General features: G+C 36.9%; 1 protein-coding gene and 1 long non-coding RNA gene across 2 annotated transcripts in view; one reads left to right on the top strand and one right to left on the bottom strand.

Annotated features, from left to right (window-relative positions):
• The window catches only part of USPL1 (ubiquitin specific peptidase like 1), a 29,636-nt gene extending 8,631 nt beyond the window's left edge, over positions 1-21,005 (bottom strand). The window contains exons 1-7 of the mRNA XM_010951532.3: positions 20,849-21,005; positions 17,920-18,085; positions 17,277-17,405; positions 13,318-13,957; positions 9,692-9,805; positions 4,653-4,782; positions 1,245-1,370 (exon numbers count right to left, since the gene is read on the bottom strand). Of these exons, the coding sequence (XP_010949834.2) occupies positions 1,245-1,370; positions 4,653-4,782; positions 9,692-9,805; positions 13,318-13,957; positions 17,277-17,405; positions 17,920-18,018 (1,238 nt within the window). The 5' untranslated portion in view covers positions 18,019-18,085; positions 20,849-21,005. The remainder of the gene's footprint in view (positions 1-1,244; positions 1,371-4,652; positions 4,783-9,691; positions 9,806-13,317; positions 13,958-17,276; positions 17,406-17,919; positions 18,086-20,848) is intronic.
• Positions 21,006-21,297: 292 nt separating this feature from the next.
• The window catches only part of LOC123615811 (uncharacterized), a 95,095-nt gene continuing 90,757 nt past the window's right edge, over positions 21,298-25,635 (top strand). The window contains exon 1 of the long non-coding RNA XR_006723575.2: positions 21,298-21,686. This is a non-coding gene — a long non-coding RNA (uncharacterized LOC123615811). The remainder of the gene's footprint in view (positions 21,687-25,635) is intronic.

Genomic DNA, 25,635 nt, shown 5'->3' with positions numbered 1-25,635 from the left:
ACTTTATAGAAAAAGGATCTCCTCAAGACTGAAATCTCAAAACTTGGACCCAGACAGCCAAGACAGACTATGGACTTTTGATTAAAGTTACTTCCTCTTCTTTTTTCTACTCTGCCTTTCCACTTAAATGCTATCAAATGATAGTGAAGGACCAAAAAAGGTAATAAACCAAAAGGACAAAGAAAGGGAAAGGAGACATGAGCAAACAGGAAGATGTAAGTATTTAGAAGACAAAAAAGCAAACAGAAAAATAGTAACTTGGCAGAACGAGTGAAGTGACAACATGAGTGTAACAGAATGCAATGCTGATGGGAAGAGCTTATATGCCCCACAGAATCCCTAAAAGACTCAATGCTGACAGGCAACAGATGCTGAAGAACAGGTGTATTCTTTTTTTCCATTAAGTTTTGGCACTATTAGATTAACTGAGAATTTATTACTTGGATGAAAACAAACCTTTAGGAAAGGTTCTGAATGGTTTCTTGGCACATGCAAGGGCAGCTGAAAAGGTTAATGTCATTGGTTCATTATTACATCAAATTAAACCTCAAAACATTTCCTTTATGAATAGAGATAAGGCAACTGAAAGTACAGATTAAAGACGAGGTACATGTGTGTGAGTATATTAACAAGAGAGACAAACTGCCTAAAATGGGATTGACCTGTGAGTTTTTAAAGATATGGGGCTTCTGATAATACTGGAAAAGATCATTCTGACCAGTCCGTTAACTGAGGACAAGTAGAAGAGCTGGCAAAATATAATAAAAACACATCTGCTCAAGGGCAGCAGAAAGCTTACAAGAGGATGAAGAATTAGCAGGCTGAGATCTGGAAGAAGACGGAAATTCAGACAGATAAGCCTGTAGCTCATCTTTGAATCATCTTAGTTATTGAAAATAGATTAAGGAAATCCTAGAATTCTAGTGACTCCAGGCACTTGGCAGAGGAGACAAAAATTGAACTCTAATATCCCTAAAAAGAGAAAAATGGCAAAAGAAGGAATAATGCTGAAGAGTGGAGTCAGACAATCACTCTAAGTTAGCTCCACAGCAGTGTCACCTAAACAGCTTGTTTACTGGCCACAGTTCCTGGTACAGAGAAGCATTTTGGCAATTCATAAACATATATTAACACAAACTTCTGAAAAACAGATTGTAGTCATCACTTTTAATTCTACACACTAGGAAAAAAAAGTAAATCCACCTTCATTTTGTTCCAAAAATATTAAGGCAAGTTAAACTCACTTTTCTAATACCATTTTTCTTATTTGCGACTTATTGTTGCAATTGTTACATGGACCAAAATGGGCAGCATTAAGTGGGTGCCAATCAGGGATGACATTTGTAAAGGTGACCAGATTCTTCATATATCTAGTAAAAAAAAAAAAAAAAAAAAAAGACATAATTTCAATTAAGTTATATTCATTTATGTTAACTTAAATCAATGTCTAAAATAAAAGGTACTTTCCTGTATTCGTTTATTCATACCTTCCTAATCCCCTAATCAACATACCAATGTGTTCCTCCTTAACCCTAGTAAAGCTCTCTCCATATTTAATTACCTATAATTTTTCAGCAATGAGATGAAGAAAATGATAAAGGCAAGGTTTCTCAAGAGCAATACCATTGCTACTCTGCACTGGGTAATTCTTTGTTGTGGGCCATCGTTCTGTGCATTGTGGGATCTTCAGCCTCATGCCTGGCCTCTACACACTACATGCCAGGAACAGCCTCCAGTTGTAGCAACCAGTTATCTCCAGTCACTGCCAAATGCCTTGTGGGGCAAAAAATAGCCCCTGGTTGAGAACCACTGTTCTAAGGTTTTCAAATCTATTAAAAGCTCACCCCTTAAAAAATTCAGTTTGGCTATTCATTATCAACAATCACAAATGAAAAAGGGAATTTAAAAAACATATATTCAGAACGATGAACAACTTAATTTTGACCCTTAAAATATCAGAACACTGGTTGTGAAGGATTTGTTTTCACCAATTCTAAATTTGCACTTTAGGCTGAATACTCGGTAGCAATAGGCATCTAAAAAGATGATCTTTAAATATGTACACTGTACCCCAACCAGATCTGCTTTATTATCTTTTTTTTTCATTGAAGTAGTCAGTTACAATGTGTCAGTTTCTGGTGTACAGCATAATGTTTCAGTCATACATATATATACATATATTCATTTTCATATTCTTTTTCATTATAGGTTACTATTAATATCTTTAAAAGAACAATTATTAATTACCTAAGAGAGAAACACTAGCCTCTTTCCTAAACAATAATATTGATAAATCATAAGTGAGATAAGCACAAGCTGTTAAAAATAGATCAGTTCTCCCAGAAGAACATTTTAAAAACAAAGCCACATAAAGGTATCAACAAATGCACTATTTCTGCTTAATTCTTAGTTCTCAAAGATAAATGTTAAGCAAAGGCTCCCACTTTTTAGTTAATAAAAGGGACTTTGTCTTAGCAAATAAGTGTTCATGCTCCACATGACATCTAACATTTCTGATTACTTACTAGGTACAAGGCACTGTGCTAAGCACTCGTCTTCAAACAAACGGAAGAGGCAGATACTACTCTTATCCCCATTTTACAGATGAGGTAAGTGAGATCTAGCATGTACATCAGACGATAAATGACAGACCTGAGATATGAATCCAGGGAGTCCAACTCCAAAGACCATGTTTTTAACTGCCTCCAGAATATACCTTCTAAATCAAGTAAAAGCTCTTAAACTGACAGCAAAAATAGCAGCACAAAAATGAATGAGTTTATTGGATATTCTTCCATCAGATTAATTGGAAATAACTTTTAAGCTATCATATATTACAATGTAATGAAATGCCACTTCATTTTAGCTTTTTCTCTGTAACTACTTTTATCTTTAGAATTAAAAAATTAAAAAAAAAAAAAAAAAAAGAAAAAAAAAAGCAAACCCAAGTGGTTGACGGCTTCTCTCCCTTGAGCCCGCGGTTTTTTCCATACAGCTCCAAAATGCACCTAATCACCTTGTATTCAAAGCCAATAGATCAAAATAACTACTAAGTCACTGGCCCTCTATCATGTTCGTATGTTATTTCCCTAACCAACTGGTCGGAATTTGGCCAGGATAAAGATTATTTCTGTTGAGGTCCTGGCACATAAAATATGCTCAATGAAAAGCTGTCAAATAACTGAGATGGGGATCTTGGGAAAAGCTGTAGTTAAGTTGATTTTAACCATCAGGCTTGTTTATATTACTTAAAATCCAGGTGGTGACTAGGCAGTGTACCACAGTGAGCAGGTAAGTCTTAGAGAACAGAAAACCTAAGCCTGAATTTTGCCACTTACTAGTGTGTCACCTTGGGCATCAATTTAACCCCTTTCAAGCTTCAGTTTCCATATCTGTCAAATGAGGAAAAAAATCAGATAATTTATAGAAATCCATGAGAGAAGACCTCGAAGCAGACATTTGTTCTCATACTCACTTACACAAAATTATTCTAAGTCCTAGGTATGAGTGAAATGCTAATTCTTACTCTGTTCTAATACTTTCAAGTTAACTGGTTAAAAAAAAGAAAAAATGTTTCCCGATTCTGTAGCTTGGATTCCCTACAGCATTCTCTCAGACTTAACTTTCCTCGATTGTTCCCTAAAATACCTAAAAATAATCTGAACTTAGATAATGAATGCCTAAAGCAATATTTTTCTCTTGTACTTTAATTTAATAACATTAAGAGACTCCAAATTTTCTAATAGGTGAATTTAAGAAAAGAAGATGGGATTTATCTCTATTATAATAATTTGAATAAATGACCAACAGGAAGAGTTTGGTCATCTTTTAACTGCCGGCCAGCCAGCAACTTTCTCATACATGGACAAAGTGAGGGTATCCTGTATGATGAACTCTGACTCCTCTTCTAAATCCTAATTCCTCTCTTTATTTATATGGTAGGTGTGCGGGAGCAAAATAAATCTGCAGCTTCCTTCTTCTCCTTGCTTCCTCCCAGTACCAATCTCAGGGCCTGTAGGTCAATCAAGATCCCTCTAATCCTCATTCAGAGGCATCAGGGAAGTAGAAAGTATGGATGAGACAGCTCACGTGTAGAAGGATTCTGGTGGTGACTGGTCTTTCAGGAAATGAAGGGAAGGAACTGGAAAGTTTAAGTTACCTCTGAGAACTGCTGCTGCTAGACTATGGGAGCCTAAAATCAAGTTTCCATGATGTTAAAAACAAGCAAACAAAAACCCCAGTCCCTAAGATAGCAGTGAACAAAACATAGTTTTTCAAAGAATTCTGAGAGGCATTCTTTCTCAGCAAGGAATCCAGAGGGCAGTGCAGGGGAACGTGACACTTCTCCCATTTGTCCCTACGTCCACTAAAGAACTCAAGAACACATCCTCTAATAATCTATCAAAACGTGTTTTCATTTTGTTTTAACTCTTCCAGTTTGAAGAAGCAAGCAAACAGCACTTCCTGGGGCTTATTTTTCCTTTTAACCTTAAGGGTGGAGAGACTTCAAGATATGGTGGGAAATTTCATCAAGGGTATAAGAAACCAGAGAGAGAGCTGTGCTATGGGTGGAAGCAAGTTTTCTTCAAATTTTATTACTCAGAATCATTTTTTAATAGAATGAACCCATTTTAAAAAATAGAAAAACTAACCTGTTTTGATACTTGTGTCCACATTGTGAGCATTCAAAATTCCAAGAAAAAGAATATGTGAAGAGCTTTTCAACATGGGGTTCTGTTTTTAAGAGCAGAGGAAATGCAAACACTGGGCTTTCCATATCACCTTGAAGAAGAGAAAGAAAAATTATTGCTCATAATTAACTGAAAAAAAGTAAACTGAACTTATGAACTGTTTTCTTTTCTCACTATATTCACAGTATGAATATACGCATGTAATGTATGTATGATAAAGTAAGTTATTTACAATTGGGTAAGTTTTCAAAATATTTTTTTTAAAAATATCCATCATAAAGATTTACTTAATACTCAGTGTCTTTCATTTGTCTTGGTGGCCATTTATGAAAACTTCTGAAGACCCCTACAATCTCCTCAGATCTTTTTAGCTTTTCTTCAGGAAAAAAATCCTCAGAACTGTAATAGCCCTAGAGTATAGAACAGAACAAAAATATGTAGATTTGTTTGGCACAAATACTAAAAATAATATAACTGGTGAAACACTGTAGAATAATAATTTCAGAGTTGGACAAAACCATTAAGAAGCCATCTCTATTCCAACTCTCTTGTTCTACATGTGGAGAGGGCATGACAAAGACACATGAGGGTTAAAGGACTAGACTCAAGCCTCCTGACTCCTCAACTACCATTCTTCTTAATCGTTCAACAATTAAAATTAAACTTGAACAACTTTAAAGCTAAAGATCTGAATTTTGTTGTCATTAAAACAAAAACCAAACTGTGAATTCTGTCTTTCAGTGTTGAGACCAGCAAGCAAGTTAGTAGGAGGATTTATTTTCTCCTCTTGCATTCATCCTCCAATTGGTTTCTTTCCTTCCTATCCTCCAGCGAGGTTAGATGCAGCCTTACTGATTTGGCTCTAGAGAGAGTCTGAGTACTTTCACCCCTTCCCTCCCCTGGGACAGTCTCACATCCACGGTTCACTTCTCCCCCTGGCCTGGAACTACAGCTGCCTGGAATGCCACCAGGAGGAGTCACCTTGGCAGGACCAAAAGGCAGAACAGTGGGTCTTATTACCTAAGCATACTCTATAAATACCAGTGGTCACAAAGGCTATTTTAATAGTCATCTCTGTGGTATAGTCCTGCTACTATTTTTGTACAAAAATATAAAGTCAAAACAAAATATTTTTTATAAACAGAAATCAATCTCCTAAAAATGAACATATGCAATACCATATGCATAAACAGTGTGCAGTATAGCATGAGTGTGTAATTAGTTATCAGCCTTTAAATGCTTACTCTATTGTAAGTAAATATTAAGTGAAAAAGCAAATAATTTATACTTCATAATGACAACATAGAATCTTTTTTAATATTTTTATTGAGTTATAGTCATTTTACAATGTTGTATCAAATTCCAGTGTAGAGCACAATTTTTCAGTTATACATGAACATACATATATTCACTGTCACTTTTTTTTTTCACTGTGAGCTACCACAAGATCTTGTATATATCTCCCTGTGCTATACAGTATAATCCTGTTTACCTATTCTGCATATGCCTGTCAGTATCTACAAATTTTGAAATCCCAGTCTGTCAACATAGAATCTTTAGGTCTAAAAATACATAAAGTTGTCTATGAATCAAAATGTCATGAGAGAGCTCAAAACACAGTTAAATAAGTTACATGATTACAGATCATTTTAGGTAATTTATATAGCTCCCAAACTGACCTTAATTATTTCTCCTTTGAGTGTAAGTTTTATGGGTATAAAGCACCCTACTAGAGCACATATAATACCAATGCCTAATTCTAATTTTCATAACCTCCTGCCTAAATTAGTTGTTTCTTTGCCTCTAGTAACTTAACCCCAGCTCCTAGGGTTAAATCCCAATAAATCTTTATACCATGAGTTGAATATATTGTTAAGTTGAAAATGCATTTAATACCCCTAAACCTACCAAACATCACAGCTTAGCCCAGCCTACCTTCAACGTGCTCAGAACACCTACATTAGCCAACAGCTGGGCAAAAATCAACTAATACAATGCCTATTTTATAATAAAGTGTTGAATACCTCATATAATTTATTGAATACTATACTGAAAGTGGAAAACAGAACAGTGGCCTGGGTCAGGAACGTGTAAAGGTGCCCGCCGCTCACCCTCGTGACCACGGGGCTGCCTGGCAGCTGCAGCTGCCCAGCATCACAAGTGAGTACCGAGCGGCTTATCGCTAGCCCAGCAAAAGAGTCAAATCCAAAATTCCAAGCGCAGCTTCTGCTGAATGCCTTTCACACCACTGTAAACTCAAAAAATTGAAAGCCGGACCATTATAACTTAGGGATCATCTGTACCTAGTACATTTACCATGATGCAAACCTTTCAGTGACTCTCTGCTATCTAGCCATTCAAGTTTTCTCTTCCAGTAACTGCTTATCAATGTCTTCCGGCCACTTTTCTATCAGTTTTTGTCTTTTTCTTTTGGAACTGATGGACCAGAGTTCTTTAATAAGATACCCTAGACATTATTTCTTTGTTTTATCTTTGCCCAGAGGTTTTAAACTTTTGTGTAATCATATTTACCAATCTCTTATCTATCTTATTTAAGAAATTCTTCTCCATTGAATGTTTAAATATTCACCTATATTTTCTTCCAAAGTTTTACAACTCTTCTTTCCATATTTAGGTCTTAAAATGTGCTGAGGTTTCTTTCTGATTACGGTGTGAAGGAGGGAACTGTATCAGGAACTGACTGCACCAAGCACCATCTGAGCTAGATAGCCTTTTCCTTCCCCCATTATCTGCATCACTACCTCAAGCAGCTGTGATGTAACCAAAACGGGGAGGATCCTGATCTGGACTCTCTATTCTGTTCTACTGGTCTGTTTACCCTTACACGGGTACACAACACCCCAACACTAAATTACGCTTTACAATTACGTAAACAAGTAGAAATCATAACAGTATTAGCTTTTTCCTTAAAAAAAAAAAAAAAAAGAAATATACAGATTAGAGGGAAAGAAAACACTAAATTGAAGATAGTAGTTACCTTTGTGGGGAGGTAAGGGAGAATTGGGGAAGAGTACATAAAGGGCTTCAGTTGTATTTGTAATGTTATATTTCTTACACTGTGGGAGTTAGAGCAGAGAGGATAGTTTACAGTGTGTTTTTCAAAAACAATCATCACAATGATAAAGTGCCTGGCTGATTCTGTGTCAATGCAGTTCAACTTCTCTTTCTTTAGTGTTTTAAAATATACATTAATATTCTGAACGAGGACACATACACTGTTAAGACTTTAAAAGTGCTCCCTGAAGCAAAGATTAGATTTCATTAGTAAGATGCTAAGCTCTTTGTGGCACCTCTCACTGCTGACTGGGTAGTGCAAACGCAAGTAAGAGGATTCTACTGTACTGGAAGAGCTGTATGCTCGCTCGATTGCTGTGAGTGCACAAAATTTTAAAGTCCCTTCTCTGTTACACAGAAAACCAGGCTGAAGGTGGCAACGGAGAAAGATGCAACCCTGTTCCAAGCATAACTCACAAGGATAAGAAGAGTGATGAATCAGACTGGGGAGAAACCAATCTTTAATTAAGTTGGGAACTGGAGTAGGGAACCTGAATAAAACATCTCAGGTCACTCCAGGAGGGAAAATGACACCTGCAAAATGCAACATGGGAGCCCCTCAGTCTACACTCTGGTGATCTTATGGAAAAGGCTCCTTTGAAACGAGTATCCAACCATCAGATCAGTGGTTGTGGGTTAGGAGAGGGGCTGATTACAAAGGAGCCTGGAGAACATTTTCATGGTGATAGAACTGTTCTATATCTTGATTGTGGTAATGGTAACACAACTGTACACGTCTGAAAAAGATTATACTATATGTAAATCACACTTTAATAAAAAGAGAAAAAGAATATTCATTCCATTTGAGATCCCACCTGATAACAAATTAGAATAGCCCTCTAGTCCTAGGAGGCAGCAATGCCAAAGATCTGGCATATGGAAAATCAGTTTATTATTACAACAAGGTAAACATCTATACTTAGGAGTTCATGAAAAACAAAATAGTAAAACCAGGGGACAGAACTGTGAGACAAAGAAATAGGAGATACTACCATGTAAAAAAGACATGACTTCTAGATACACCATCTGGGTCTGATGAAATAAATGCTGCTTATTGAGAGAAAAACATGAAGGTATTGAAATTTTACATAATTAAATATGGGTATTATACAAATAGGGGTATCATGTATTCTGCCACCACAACACAACATTAATAGAAGAGTTAGTACAAAGATAGAGAAATAAAACAAAAAGATGGCCCTCAAAAAATAAAAAAATCACTACCAGCTCATTTTTGTAATACTGAAAAAATGTATAAAGACGTAGAGACCCTGGTGCCCCGGCCCTGCTCCCAGGGCCAAAGCCCAGTCACAGAGGGCAGAGCGGGTCTCACTCGGGTGCCCTTTTTAAAGGCAAGAAAACGTCCCCAAAAGGTCAGCAGTGTATTTCTCCTCATGTTCCATTGGCTAAAATTGCACCATATGCCCACTCCTAAACCAATCACTGGTGGGGGAAATAGAATTATTAAGGTTGGTTTAGACCAGAGATTCTCAAGCCTGTCTGCCCACAAGAGTCACATGGGGGCTTCTAAAAATTCCTGACAGTTCAACTCCATCCCTGAGACTCTTATTTAATGGGCCCTAACACTAGCACTTATTTTTAAATTTCCTAGGCACTTTTTAAATACACAGTCAAGGCTGAAAACACTGGATTAGTCTACTGGAGAAAGCAGCCAATGGTGTACCAAGTATTTACCTGGTTCTGGGAACTGCATCCACCCTGAAGGGGAGGAACATATGCCTGCATGTTTATATAGAACAGCTCTGTCCATGAATGATTTAACCAGTGAGATTCCTAAATGAGTCTACCCAGATTCTCTCTTCTAAGAATTTGACCATCCTAAGTAATAAAACAGTATTATATTTCCTTATGTAAGTATGTCTTTATGGTAGAAGAATAATAGTTAAATTCCACAAATTACTTACCTAATGTGCATCGAAGCTGAGGCTGAAGCTTAATAAAAATTTCATCTCTGACTTCATTCAGGTAGGTCTCTATTTGTGTAAATATTTTGGAAGTAAGTTTTTTACAATCTCCATCTAATGATAAAATATAGAACATTTTCAATTTCTCATCAACCTGTATCTTTCCACAGACAATTAAGACATTACCAAAAATGAAAGTTTGTCAGAGTCAACAAATTTTGCAGAGACAAAATGGAAAACACAGAATTTCTTAATTTTGTCCTCCTCTCCCTGTGGTGTACCATATATTCCCTCAATATCTATTCACAGCACAATATCATTAGTACTGACTTGGGTCAACATCATTCTGCCCGAGTAAAACATCAGTGAAAGCCCTTCTCATCCAAACAATCAAGGTCAGCTAAAGAGCTAAGCTATCAAGTATTCTGCCTATCCCCGAAACAGCTGAAGCTATTTCTTTACAAGCAATTATTACTTACGCTAGAGACATCTATTCATTTAGTCCTCTTTGTATAATTTTTATTGAACTTAACTAGATCATAGGAGCAGGTAAATTTATAAGGAGTCTTAATAAAGTTATGATTATTTCCTAAACTAACATTTAGTGTGTTTTCCTCCTCTGTCTTTTTTTTCGGGGGGGGGGGTGAAGGGGTCTGCAATGACATCATTGCATTTTGTATGATTCCACATTCTGTTTTTTTCACATAAATTTGCTTCAATAAAAACTCTGCAGGCTAGTTACTACACTCCAACTGAACCATAGTTTTATGAACCATTCCCTATTGCTGGACGTTTGTTTCTTTCTTCTCTATTACAAATACTATCATGATAAACACCTTTGAGCACATACATACCTGTCCATGTTTTTGATCATTTCCTAGGGTAAAAGTCCTCAAAATGGAATTATTGTGACAGAAAACTACCCAAGATTAGTAAGAAAATGATTTTGAATAAAAGCCTCCATACACATCTGACTCCAGATACTCTTAAGCTACAAACAGATCTTTTCACTCAAATCTCTTACAAATAATTCATACAGCCTGACCACACTCTGCTTATATGTTTCACTATGAAAACATCTGGAGTCTGCTGTAATATGAAGAAAACATTAACCAGAATTTCTGTTATTTGACCACACCAAAAAAGAGAAAACTTACAATTCAAAGTAATGCCATTCAAACAAATGTAATTATAACTATATTATAAAAACTACAATTATCCTGCAAAAAATTAATGTAATATTAAAGTACAAAATTAAAATTAATTCACTATTCAAGCCAAAATTTCAATGAGATATGTTCTTCTACAACAAATAACTGTCACCTACTCAGTATTGTGGCTCCTGTAGTTACAGAAAACAGAAATAAAGAGAAGAAAAGTCAAAAGCAAAAATGCTTGTGAGAAACTGAATTTTAAAAACTGCAAAAAAAAATTAAATCTCAAAGAAACTCAAACTGGAACAAAATATTTCTTATCTAAAAAAATTACAACTTTTTAAATGTTTCTATCCAAAGGTGACTGGAACGCCCTAGAATGTTTATTTCTACATATGAAAATGGAGTTATTATGTTGGTATAACCCTTCCACAAAGTCATTCAAAAAGACTATGATTTTAACATCCCTTCTAGGGTATAATCAGCAATGGATTCAAAGGATACATGGATATTTGTCATGGTATTTACACATAAAAGAAAAAAAAAAAAAGATAAATGGTAAGTAGCCTGAATGGTTAAAAATAAGGAAACAACGTACAGGTCCTGGGTTCAATCCCCACTACTTTCATTAAAACAAAACAAACAGAAAAAGACTGCATGACCAAAGTCAAGTTAAATGAAGACAAATATTCTTATACTACTGGATAGCAAGACCTAAAAAGTCATAATAAAAGGAACAGCTGCACACATATGCAGAATGTTATATGAAAAAAGTGGCATGGCAGATCAATTGAGAAGACAATGGGAGCTAGAAAAACCAGCTATGCAATGGGAAGAAATGAACCCTCATCACACACCATACACAAAAATTACCTCCAGATGAACTAAGAATTTCAATGTAAAAAGCAAAACTCAGCGGGGAGAGTATAGCTTAGTGGGAGAGTGCTTAGCATGCATGAGGTCCTGGGTACAATCCCCAGTACTTCCATTAAACAAACAAACAAATCAACCAAATTACTATCCACCCCCACCCCACCCCCACCCACCCCGGGCCAAAAGCAAAACTCTGACTTCTCAGTGAAAATATAGGTGAATGACTTTCTGATCTTGGAGAAAGGAAACAATTCTTTTTAAAGTCACAAACATTACTAGTTACAAAAGGAAAGACTAACAATTTGTATACATCAAAAGGTATCAAAAGGTAAAAACACAAGATACAAATCGGGAGACTTAGCAACCTGACATAAACATAACAAAAGGACACATAAAAACTCATACAAATCAATAAACATGACAATAAAAAAAACAGGGTAAGACACAAACAGGCACTCCACAGAAGGAACAGAGGGTCAACCTACATATGAAGAGCTGTTCCATCTCTTTAAAATCTGGGAAAGGCAAATCAAGACCACAGACCATTTTACATCATTCAAACAGCAAAAATCTCCAAGTGTGAAAATAACCAAGGGAGGATATATGTATTAGGAAGATCTCTTCTGCATTGCTAATGGGAGTATTGACTGGCACAACCACTTCGGAAAACAATAAGCCATTATCTGGTAAATCTGAACTCAGTCTATGACTTGGCAATTCCAATGCTACGGTATATCCAAGGGAAACCCTTATGCCCCAGGAGATTTGCCAAGAACAGTGACAGCAGCAGTATTTACAATAGCAAAAAACAACCCAATGACAGATGAGTGAATAAATACACTGATAAATTTACAAACTGGAAATATTATATAGCAATGAAAATCAATGAACCACAAATACAAGAGCTTCATAAATCTTTATAAAAGGGGGGGGGGGAAGTCCCCAGATACTCTCTCTTATGAAGAGATAACATCCTCTTCATAAAGTTCAAAACAAACTAAATTAGGCAATATATTCCTTAGCCATACATATGTAGGAAAAACTATTAACAAAAGAAGTAATGATTAAGCACATCTCAGGATAATGATTATCTTTATGGGAGATGGAGGATAGGATGGGGAAGAACACATAGGTAGACATAAGTCATTGGAAATATTTTATCTTGGGATGGAGGTGGGTTCATGGGTATCCTATTTTATAAAAAACAAAATAAAAATATAAAATATACCCCTCATTGTGAAGAGAGATTTTTGAGGAGCTGTGGGATTATGGGTGATTTGTATTTACTTCTTTATTCTGCCTCATAGCAATTCAAAAACTTAAAATTTTACTTTGATAGACTCTATGTCACCCTGACAGCTAACTACAGCCACAGCCTTTTTATCCTTTACTCTTAATTTCTGGGAAAAAACAGCCTTTGGGGCAGTCATGATAACACAACTGGTATTATCTCAGGCTTTAAGACGCTGTCCCTGGGCTCCTTGCTCCCAGGTCTCTACATAAAACAGAGGCTACTGATGGTATCTTTTCCATACAATCAGACAAAACTCAACATTAACCTTTTGAAAAATTAAAGAGAAATAAAATGTTATTACTAACCTTTAACTCCATCCAACTGATTGGTGTCCAGCAGCTCACTGGCTTGATTGTACTTAGTGAACAACTGCCTGAACACAGATTCCTCTTCAGAGCACAGGCCAGTTACAGTGGTTTTCAGCCCTTCCAAGTGCACCAATGCTGACAGGATACAGTCTAACCAGCAGAGAGCATGTGTATTTTTCCACTGGACACATGAAGTCTGGCAAAATGAGGTACGTCTGCTCTCTGATGGCATTTCTAGTTCAGATGTGCATCCTTCATTCTGAGGGAAGGTCCCATCAGAAACATTAACTGTAGCAGAATCTTCTTCAGCAGCCATGTCAACAGTATCAGCTTCCAAAATCTCATTCTGCTCCAAGGAATCAGCCGTCCTAACTGGATTCTGTTGACCACCGTGTAGTAAACCAGGTAAGTCTGATGAGTTTCCATCATATCCTCCTCCATTATGCTGACTGTTCAAAACTTGTTCACCATTAATACCAATAGGATTTTTAGTCTTTTTGGAATTTGCTAAAAGAGGTGAATCTTTATAGTCAGTTTCCAAGATCTTCCTCTTTTGAGGCTTATTTACAGTGTGACAATCTTCCAAATCAGGAGAAATTAAGTTATTAAGTGACCTAGAGCCCAAGGGATAGATGCACTAGAAGTAAAAAACAAAATAATAAAAACTATAAAATTTCAAATAAGTTCAAGTTTTACTTCACCCTTTCTATGTCGTGAAAAATACGTACAAAATTTTAGCATTAATTTGACAAGTTTAAGAAAGTATATTACATTATTAATATAAATTTGAAGGAACCAAGGATAAACAATTATTTAATCAAAATTTGGTCCCAAAAGAATTTTTCCAGTTAATTTGAACGATCAAGGGTTTAATCTGAGACATCCTAGGATAAGCTAATGAGGAAAACATACATTTTTTGCTTTAATAAAAAATCTAATGTTGAGTGAAAAATTAAACATTCCAACATTTTATGATGAGTATTATTCTTTTGGGGACAGGTACACTGCATAGCATTAAAAACTAGAAAGGTATTTTCAAACAAAAAAAGTTGCATGGAGTGATTTCTATGTTTCTTAGTTTTGAAATTGAGTATTAATCTGAGAGCACATCAGCATATCAATTTTACATCCAAATTGGGTCTAAGAGTCAAATTGGCTGAATTTTAATGACTTCATCAAATCTCACCGTGCATCAACACAATTTCAGCCAAATATCAAAAGTGTAAACAAACCACTGGAAGAGTCATGTTTTCCCTCAGTTTGAAAACTAGAAAATATTTTACAGGACAAATGCAAGCAATCTATATACTTATGTGCCCTCATTTAAAATATGCCTCCTTCTGTACAAGTATGGTAGACTGGTACCTTGGTGGCCTCTAGTGAACTAAAGAACTGTACCTCCTGGTACGCATGCCCTCCTAGAGTTAGTCCCCAGCCACACAGCCCCAAGACTGGCTATGTGAATAGCTTTGATGGGACATTCGCAGGCAGGATGCACATGGATGCCTGATAAGCACTGGTTTACTAGGCTTGTCCTCTTGGAGCCCTCTTTCTGGAACACTCTTTATTAGTCCCAGCCATCACACTGAGAGGAGCCAATTAGCCTCATGGAGTGACCCTCATGGAAAAGAACTGAGATCCTGGCTGGCTGACTGAGTTGAGTTTCCAGATGGTATCTAGCACCCACTTTAGCCATGTGGACATTTCAGTTGTCCTAGCTAACAGTATGTAAAGTGTAAGAACTGCCCTGTCAACCCACAGAATCATGAGTGAAGCCATTAAGTTCTTCTAGTTACTACCGTTTTGAGATGGTTCATTTACAACAACTAACTGAAATGCACTAAATCCTCTCACTTAAAATATAGCATCTCCAATACAAGTGAACATTATACTCATAATACTGCACTTATGAAATTCTTTAATAGGACAAGTTCTTGACTTTTCTTACCAACTAGTTGTGCAGTCACCATCAACTAATAAACCTGACCCTCAACTTTATAGACATTATTTCCTTAATCATCACATGTCAGAAGACAGAGAACCCTTCAAAATCAATGGCAGTAATTTTGTATTCAGAGAGTTATAAAAAGGTATGTATCCAAAAAAATTGAAAGCCAAGACATCAAAGAGATACTTGAAGAGCCATATTCATTGCAGCATTATTCACAATAGCTAAGAGCCATGGAAGCAACCCAAAAGTCCACACACAAACAAATGGATAAAGAAAATGTGGTTTATATTTATGATTGAATATTATTCGGCCTTAAAAAAGGAAATCCTGTCATATGGTACAATATGGATAAACCTTGAGGACATTATGCTAAGTAAAATCACAAGAATAAAAATACCGTATGATTACACTTATATGGAGTACCTAGAGTAGTCAAATTTATAGAGACAAACTGGAATGGTAGTTGCTAGGGCTAGGGGAAGAAGTTGTTATTCAAGAGGAACAGAATTTCATTTTTGCAAGATGAAAAAGTTCTAGAGATGTGTTGTACAACGTGAATATAACAAAGAATCCTGAACTGTATACTTAAAAAGTTAAGACAGCAAATTTTATGTTGTTTTTTTTATTAGAAAATTTAAATATTTTTTTCAAAAAGCAAAAAAATTTTTAAGAAATCATTACCATGCTCAAGCAGAGTCAAGATCATGGCGTGCACGCCTACCAGCACCCCTAATTAATTAAAAACAATAAACCACAAAGGGCCCTGGGTCTGCAAAATTTAGTGGCCTGGATGGTTTCCCCCTAAACTGCAAATGTCTTTAGTGACTTTTGTTTACATAATCCGTGCTCCCAACATAGTGCCAATCTAAAATATAACTTGTCCTTGCCCTGATTTTTCCTTTTTATAAATGAATGCTTTTGGATTTTTAACCCTTCTTATCTGACTTTGGTTTCTACTTTATTTGCAATAGACATGTATCATTTTTATAACTAAAATGAAAGCTTTTAGCCTGTCCAAAAAAAAAAAGTCATAAAATGATATACAGAGCACTAATTTTTTACTCTAGCCCAACCATCTAAGAGCATTTAATACCTTACACTGAAAAAAACTAATGCTGTCTGACTTTTGGTGAACAGTTTAAATAAACATATTCCTGCTTTCATTCCTACAGAACAGGAATAAAGAAAACACACCACATTATATTTGGATAATTATCTGCAAGGGATGTGCAAAGACAAATTATAAAAATAATTTACATTCACTTTACAAATGAAGAAAACCAAGAAAAGTATTTTCTTGGATGATGTTAACATTAATGATTAAAAGCCTTTCATTATAAATTTCATGTGTTTTTTTTAAAGACTACATAATTAAATAAAAATTCCAATAAAGGACTAAATAATGGAATACTCAAAAAAAGGAAAAAAAGTTACAATTCCCTAAACCTGCTGCATTTGTTTTCTTATTCATAACAGGGGAATATCTACTTTGCAAAGTTTTGAAAATTAAACATGTCTGTAACACTTTTGTAAGTTGCCAAGTACAGTAAAATGTAGAGTAGTATGCAATTTAACAAGCTCCTACGTAAAAGTTGTACCAGAAGGTATAAATTACTATAATTCTAAAAGATTTACCTTAAGTAAATAATATTTAGAGATTAGTAACTTTTCCTGTAAGTTTCAAATCTAATAAAGCAACCAGATGAGAGTAACTACTACATACCAACAGCTAAAAGGATCCAACAAAGTTTAAAAAAATTCTCGAAATATATTTTCTCCTCTCACAAGTCTAATGATAATAAAAACATTTTCATGCAATAACTCAGGAAATCAGGTGGAAAAAAAAACAGAAAATATTTAAAATTGCATACCAGACAGATCTAGAGACTCTCATTACCTACATATTAAAAACATAGTCTAAAAAACACAAATGAGTACAAATTTAAATATTTAAGAAAAAGGCAAAAGGCTAAAACTTCAGTACCATCTAAGATTAATACTTTACCTGCAGATCCTCACACAAAAAGATAGATTCTTGAAAACTAATTCGGTACGTCTTTAGGGCTTTTAACTTTCCCTTCACCCTACAAGCAGGGCAATACCCATCTGACGGGACTTTAGCTGAATCATAATTCTAAAAAAGAAATAAAGTATATTAAAATATAGACATTCCTAGATTGTACCTAGTTACAAAAAGTTAAATGGAAAAGTAACCAGAAAAAAATACACAATTTTCACCTAGAAGTATCCTGGCAAGATAGCTTAAAGATGGCAAATAAAAGAAATGCATACAGGCTTTAAGTATAGCTATTGCTCCAAAAATATATATATTCTAGTTTCAAATATTAAATTAAGTATTAAGAACAGCATCAGTTTTATTTGCAAGAAAAAAAGTAATGTCAACTGCCAGGGAAAAATTATGTTCAATATATTCAAATAGTAAACCATAAGGTCTATGTTTTATTTCTACTCTCACGTATCAATAAAACATAGAGAGGTAAACACAAAATAATCTTTCGCCATTACTGTAAGATTTCCGTGGAAGACACAATTTTTTAGAAACTGGTAAAATTAAAACTGAATTTAAGTCTCAAAAATAGAAGGGAACAAACCAACTTTGCACTGAGGCAAAAAATAAGTTCACTAACTTTTCCCAAATACCCCACCATGTGGAGTGAAGATATCCCTATATCAGTCCCTGGTCCAATCACTGGCAAACCATTTCCAATCTTCGGGGAATCCATCATTCCGAGTCACTGGCTAATTTATTTCACTTGAAACATGTCAATATCACTAAGGATTTTTCAATGAACCCTGGAAAAAAGAAAAGTCAATAGACAATTAAATAAAAATCCTATTTACTTTGAAAAAAAGTTGTACTATTTTATGAGATGTGTATATATTAAGTATATTTTGACAACCATATATGCTAGGTTAAGCATATTATGAATTGTAATCTTGCAGTGAAAACAAAATACCTAAATTTATTTGCATATCTAGCAAATTCGTGGGAAAAGGGCATAGACTGGCAATAGGACCAGTCTTCATAGCAAACTCATTTGTAAGCAACTTGCCAACAAAATACTACTTTATAAAGTAAATAATCTGTAACTGAACAAAAACACAAACACAATCAGATTACAAATTATACATGTAACAAGCACATTTTGAGTGTAGTCCCATGAAGGAGAATCACATTCAGTAAAGTCAAAATTATGAGACTGAAGTTCAGCGTAAAGGAAAAGTAACTGTTAACAGCAGTTTAGATATGGATTTAAAATAACAAGGACACTAAATAAAAGAGACCTTTAAGCAGAGTAAATCACCACTTCGCAGGAATGCTGTGAAACAACTTCAAGCAAAAGTCTTTCCCACATCAATTAATCCATGATGCTACGACAACCACCTCCTAGGAAACTGGGCCTCAGAGATTCACTTTAGAAACTAGTGATGCGATTGTTTCAGCTGTATAAACTTTACATACCTTTCAAACCAATAGATAATTTCAGAAATAAAAATGCTTTTTTAGAAAAGTATCAGTGAACCTCAATTTGCTATTCCCAAAGAAATATCCATAAGCAGGGTTTCTCCATCATAGCATCATAGACATTTTGGATCCGATAATTCTTGTTCCGAGGGCTGTCCTGTGTGTTGAGGCCCTTTAGCAGCATCACTGACCTCTATGTGCTGGATGCCAAGGCACCCACCCCTCAGTTGTGACTATGTCTCTAGACGTTTCCAAATGTCCACATCCCTCCACCTTACTCCCCAGGAGGCAAAATTGTCCCAATGAGAACCGCTGTCAAAAGAGTAAAAACAAGTTTGGTGCTAACTTTCTTTTTTAAGCTCCTCACAGACAACACCAATTTGTTATCTCTGGCTGGTTCTATTTAAAATCTACTTATAAAGGAGACCTATATAGAAAAAGTCAAACTTCTATGGTGCCAGAGTGGCTAAAAGTATGAGCTTTAGGTTCAGAATTTATTTGTAAAATTGGTTTGTCCTAAAAATTAAATGCGATAATAAATGTAAAATGCTTAGCACCTGACATGCAGTAAATTTTAACTACTATTTGGTGCTAATTTTATACTTTTTGCAGACAATACTCAGCACATCTTGTATCATTCTGCAGTATTCTCAAAAGAAAATTTGGTAAGCTAAGTATTATGAATAAATTGTTTTTGATTAAAATTTCCATCTGCCTGATGGCTTAAGAAAACTTTTCCGGCTGGTTCTCTCCCTCTCTCTCTAAACTACAATAGTAAAACATGAGGATCCTTCAAACCTGCTCTCCTGATCCCACCAAAAACAGGTACGTTGGTGGTTGAAATCCTTAATATGTAGAACCCCCCAAAAGAAAATTCGCTTAATAAAATACCAGAAGTGGGCTATTCAGGTCTTCTAAATACAATTTACTTTGTCCCATGTAGAAATCCCTAAGGTGATTCTTACAACTTAATTTGTCCCTAAATGACTGCCTTCATTGCCCTCCCTTCAAAAATTACCTGCTCCTCCTGCTTGTATCTCGCCTAGATTTTGGCACCTCCGGCCTTCGAACACACATGCCAGACAATCTGAGTGGTTCTCTACGCTTTTACTTCTCTCTCTCTTACTTAGTGAAAGTTATCAAATTCTACGGACAGTTTTTTTGGAAGTGTGTCAAATCCCCACCTCTTTCCATTCCATCCCCACTCTATCACTGCCAAAATGAGGCTTCTACAAAACAAGCCTGAGTCTGTTGCTGCTCAGCTTAAAATCGTCAATTGATTCCAATCTGATTACAGGAAAGTCCAAATATCTCAGTATGACCTGAGGTACTGCTATGACCTAAAACTCATTGCAGTGTGAGCCCACTGGCTTTCAGTCTAAGCCTTCTCTCCTCCACTTCACACCCGGCACTTTTTTTTTCTGACGCCCCCTCCCTTTTCATTACTTTTGTGGGCCACTGATGCTCCAAATGCCCAAATGTGAACTACTAGCCCAGTATGGACCCAGTTACAGCACAATGAAAGCGTAAAGTTGGCCCTGGGAATAGCGAAAGAAGCAATTAAGCTTAAATCACAGTCCCGTGTGCAAAATGGGGAAACCCAGAGAATCAGCTGTTCCAAGAGAGGCCTTATACCCCATTTGAGCTTTCCCTCCAAGACGAAGTGGGCTGTCAAAGGCGAGGTCACAACAGACTTGAAACCGAGGAATGGGGTCGGCTTTCGGCGCCCAACCCTGACTGGTACCCAATCCAGCTGTCCTGAATCACAGACCAACAGACGTCAATTTCAAAACCCGACCTTGGAAACCTGAGGAGACGCAGGGTTCCGTTAACTCTCCCCATTTCCACGCTCCTTGGGATAAGGAGGGAAAAAAAAAACACTCTGGTTTCTCTTCAGCATTTACCTCTTTGAGTCCAAACGATATCTTATACCTTAATCACCAAGCCTTCCCACCTGAACCTAGTCCCACCCTTTTTCCCCTCCCAGCCTAGCCCATCCTTTCAGAGCAGACTACCCCATAAGTCACCCCAACTCTGTCCCTTTTCCCTATTTCGGGTGCTGAAAGACACTACTAGGTCTTCTCCCTTACCTGCCGCGGGCCCTCCCTTTCCTCGCACCGGGTCGCTCCGAACTCCCGTTCCGGCTTGAGCTCCACACCAGAGTGCAACGTTCAACTCACGTTCCCCTCAGCCTACTCCTCCCCCACCGGCCCCTCAGCTAGGAAAGCAGCTTCCGGTTTCAGTCCGCGGCTACAGAGTTCCCCTTCCGGCTCCGCGCGGAGGCTGAAAGGATGTCAGCACCTCGGGGAAGGCGAAAACGGATGCACTTCCGGCGGACCGCCGCAGAGAGGCGGGGCTGTCCGGCCGGCTGCCGCAGTCGCAGTTTCAGCTGCGGCGACGACTAGGGGCGGGGCCGGTGGCTGCAGGACCCGCCGTCTGTGAGTGGCTGGGTTTGGGGAGGCGACGTTTCTGGAAGCTGCTGGAAAGCGCTCGAGTGGCGGAGGTGACGCCGGCGGCCAGGGGGTGGGGCGTGAATAAAACTAGTGCGCGGCCGGCAGCGGAGGGATTACGCTGTGGAAAGAGTGGCGCGAGCCCGGGTCGGAGGGCGACGCGTCCCTGAGTGACTTGGGTGGGTGGGCGTGCGAGGAGGGTCGGGCTCCCAAGCCCGCCGAGGTGCGAGGGAAGCTCTTAGCCGGCGCCTCCCTGTAGTGCCGAGGTCTCCGTGACGGCGGGCCGCGCAAGGCCCCGAAAGCCCGCTCTCCTAAACCCTCGGTGAGAGCCGAGCTGCCACAGAGCGTGTTCACAAAGGGTCACCACACACGGAGCTGCCCCTCCCCGTCTCCCTAAACCCCATCTGCGAGGCCAGGGGCTTTTCCACCAGGATTCTGGGTGTTTCTCCTCCTTCCCTCCCTCCCAGATCTTCTAACGGTAAGGGGAGTAGCCAGAGCACAGGGACTTTGCTCTCCAGGACCCGTTCTTACTAGTCAGCAGCCGAGGGGTCCCTGCTGCGCTAATTTCAGTTGCCCTGCCTTGTTTTAACTTCAGAGCAAGGGGGAATTCTCCTGTAGTTTGTAAGTTTAAGGCTCTGCTTTCGTAGGAAGGTCATGTGTTTTAAGGGACATCGTGACCGCGGGTGCTATTTCTGAGTCTGCATTCTGAATCTTGGGGGCAGCATATTACAGAAGTCCTTCGCTCGGTTGGTTCTGTGTCTTAGAATAATAATATGTAATTTCTGACCATTTCTTTACAGAATAACCACCGTTGGCATTTTGGACTGGGTTTTTTTTTTTAAGTAGTTTCCAACTAAATTATTATATTCTGGAATAATGCTGATAATTTTGTTAGGGTGGTGTAGAGGAAGTAAGTCCCGTATACGGAGAAATTCTTCACTGAAAATGATGTTAGTTTTCAGTACTTCTGAATGCAAATAGCCAAGAAATGCAACAAGGAGTTTGTTGTTTTTCTCCAAACTGTGAAATAGGCTGGTTAGTCTTTGTTTAGCTTTGTTGTTGTGCTAGATTACTAATGTGCTGGTATATTTGTTGTGAGCTCTAGCTCTTTAGGTTTTTTTTTTTCCTTATTTTAATGAATTATGATGAAAATATGAGAATGTAGTATTTCGTCATCAAATAGTAGCCCAAACTCAGAAGGTTTTTCTTTTTCACCATTGCTGTTTTCATTTTTGGAATGGAATATACTTTTTTGTAATAAACACTTGCTGAATGTTAACCTCATATGTTGAACAAAATCACTGATTCTTTAAAAATGTAGCTAAAATTTTAAGATTGAAAAATCAGTATCGCCAAACTGAATGACATCAAACATCGTTGTCTGCAAAGTTAATTTATAGTCTTGGTGCAAATTTGCTTTTTTTGCTAGGAAAATATGATGTGAAAATAACAGAAACAAAATGGAGGTGGGGCTTGGGGTGTGGAAAGCAAAGTGGATTTTAGTGTGTGTTATGTTTAGATTCCAGAGCTTTTCCCCTTATAAAAAGTAGGAAAAGGCGTGTAAGACTTTATAGTATTAAAGGAAGGGTCCTAATACAGAGCAATCAATCAGGAGAGGTTGACTAGAAAATTCCCCTTTCGTTTATTTTTAGAGTAATGATCCTAAGTTGGGAAAATTGTATACATTTCTGCTTACCCCTCACCAATATGTTTAGAATGCCTTTCTGTGAACATTGGTCCCCCCAAAAGTGCAGTTGCCCTCCAGTAGGATTCAAGCTTATTGCTTCCATTACCTTTGCTAGCAATTTGGGACAGGAGTTTTATTTACCTATTTTCATTTAAAAACTAACGTGATTAATCAAATAGAGCTTTTTAAAAAAATTAAATTAATAACTACTGAGCAGCTACAGTAGGAATACAGTGTTGTTCAATTAGGATTTTTTCTTCCTCTTTCCGCAATGTCAAGTTTTGCCCCCCATGCTAGATTGGATTCCTTAGTGACAGAACAGATCTGCCCAAACATGGGGTATAAAAGCTGCCTGCTATAATTGCTTGTTCTGGTCTCATCAAAAAGATGAGAGCAGAAGTGACTAACCATATTTTCTACAGCACCTTTGTGAGTACAGTCTATAATCTTGTATCTAATTTCAACATTCAGAAGACTTTGAAAACCAAAAACTTTTTAAGCCTGGGGACAAAATGCATTTGGTAGTAAGATATGGCCTGAACTAATGAGAAGTCATGTATCGTATTTATTTATACCATATGTTTTGCTGAAGAAATATTAATATGTTTGATTATGGGATACTGTCCTTGGCCACTGGTGTGTGAGGTATACATAATGGTTTGCGTACTTTGTAACATTTTAAAATTCCTAGAAATGTGAACCTATATTAATATTTTTGGCAGTATACTTGTGCTGGACATTCACATATTTAAAAAAATAACTTAAGACATTTTAGTTCTTGCCCTCAATGAATTCAGTTGAGTTAGAAGGATAAGAAAAAGTACATTTATCATACTGTAATATGTGCAGTCATAGAGATATGCACAGCCTATTTGTAAGTATAGCCATATAGTGACCACACAAGACGTGAGTAGTCCGAGGGTTTGAGGTTATTTCGTTAATTTAGACTCCAAAATTTAGACAGAACATGACAACTCACTATGTAGCCTAAACTTAACTTGGCACAAAATGAGAAGACAAAATGATAAAGAAGAGTCCTAGGACTGATGTTGGAATTTCTGATTTCTAATCCTAACTCTTCTGCCATGCGACCTTACACACATCACCAAATTTTGAAGGCCTCAGTTTACAGATCTCACAGATACAGTGAGAAGTTTGGGATAGATGGAGCTTTTAAGGAAGGTCCCTGATAGTTCTAACATTCTACCTGCTGGTATTTACCCTGAGAGATAATGCCTACTTTTTAGAAATGTTTTCCATTAAGAATGTGATCCTGTTTCATTGCAAACTATTTTCTTGCTGATCTTAATGTGTTTTCTTTTGGGTTAGGTAATACATTCACATGGTTTGAAATTCAAAAGGTAAAGAAAGAATACACAGTGAAAAGTCTTCCTTCCACACCTGTCCCTCAGCCACCCAGTTCCTTACCTAGGAAACAGCCAGTGCTAACAATTTCCTGTATAATTTTTCCCCTAAAAATGTATGCATATACAAGCAAATAAGTATGTATATATATTTTATTTCTTTTTTTGCATAAACAGTACATATTGTGCATAGTTTATGTACCTTATTTTTTCATTTATCTTAAAAGTTCTGTGTGTCATTATGTATAGTGTTTCCTTATACTTTTTATGGTTGCATAATATTCCATCATATAATGTATCATTTCATCAGTCCTCTCTTTTTAGACATTTAGGTTTTTGTCTGATCTTATTAAGAGCATTATGTAATGAGTAACTTTATACATCATTTTCCACATATGTGAATATAACTATGCCCTAAACAGTGATACAGCTCTATTGGGATAGGGACATCATTCATAAAATGTTATTTAGTAACTAATTATGTAAAAAATTGATAAATCTGGGTGTATTGATTAATCTCAAAAGTATATTTCTAGGGTTCCATCAACTTTGACTTAGTGTTCCCTGTGGCAGTATAATATGGTGGTATAATAGACTCAATGTCCTATTTGGTTCTAAAGTAAACATGAGATAAATTGCATCACTTGAATCACCATTTCTTCATTTGAGCTTCTTGCGCCCTAGATAAAACAAGTGGATTATGTGTAAGAAACTTGCCCTAAACAAACAAACAACAACAAAAAATACATATATTTTAAACACTAAAGTCATACAGCTGAGTAAGATTTTCAGTGAGAGGCATGTAAAAGCTGAGCCTGTTTGATGTAACAACAGATGTGTGCTTTCCAGATCATGCTCACTCCAAGGCATATGCTTCTTGAGTGCTATTTAAGTTGATATTTTCTTTTAAATTTTTTTGCTAAGCTCATATAGCTGAATTTGTGTAAATTGCAACATTTATATATTCCCCCTTTATCAATGAGAAGATTAAGCCTAAAAGAAGTAAACAATTTACTCAAATTTACATAACAAAGTGGCAGATCTGGGACTAGAACCCACATCCTCTAATTTCTAATCCAGGACTCTTTCCAGTATGTGATTTGCTCCTAATTTAGCATGTACTCCAGTAGATCTGAGATTGCCCAGTGATTAGGGTCTGTTTTAGGTACCTTTACTCTGCGTAGGCTCTAGAGCAACGTAGAGTTCCGAAAGCAGCAGTGGATTTTTCTGATGACAAAATAACATTCTATAAGTAATTGTTGAAGTAATCACATAGCATGTTGATTAGCAATCAGGAGGGCTCCAAATCAAAAAATTAAAGCTGATACAGAGAAACACTCTTTCCTAATTGGGACAGAGTTGTCACTTTGAGATGA

This window comes from Camelus bactrianus, chromosome 14 (genome assembly GCF_048773025.1).
Source record: "Camelus bactrianus isolate YW-2024 breed Bactrian camel chromosome 14, ASM4877302v1, whole genome shotgun sequence".
NCBI classification, from domain to species: domain Eukaryota; kingdom Metazoa; phylum Chordata; class Mammalia; order Artiodactyla; family Camelidae; genus Camelus; species Camelus bactrianus.
Note: the sequence above shows the minus strand (reverse complement) of the source record. Positions and strands in the feature narration are given on the sequence as shown.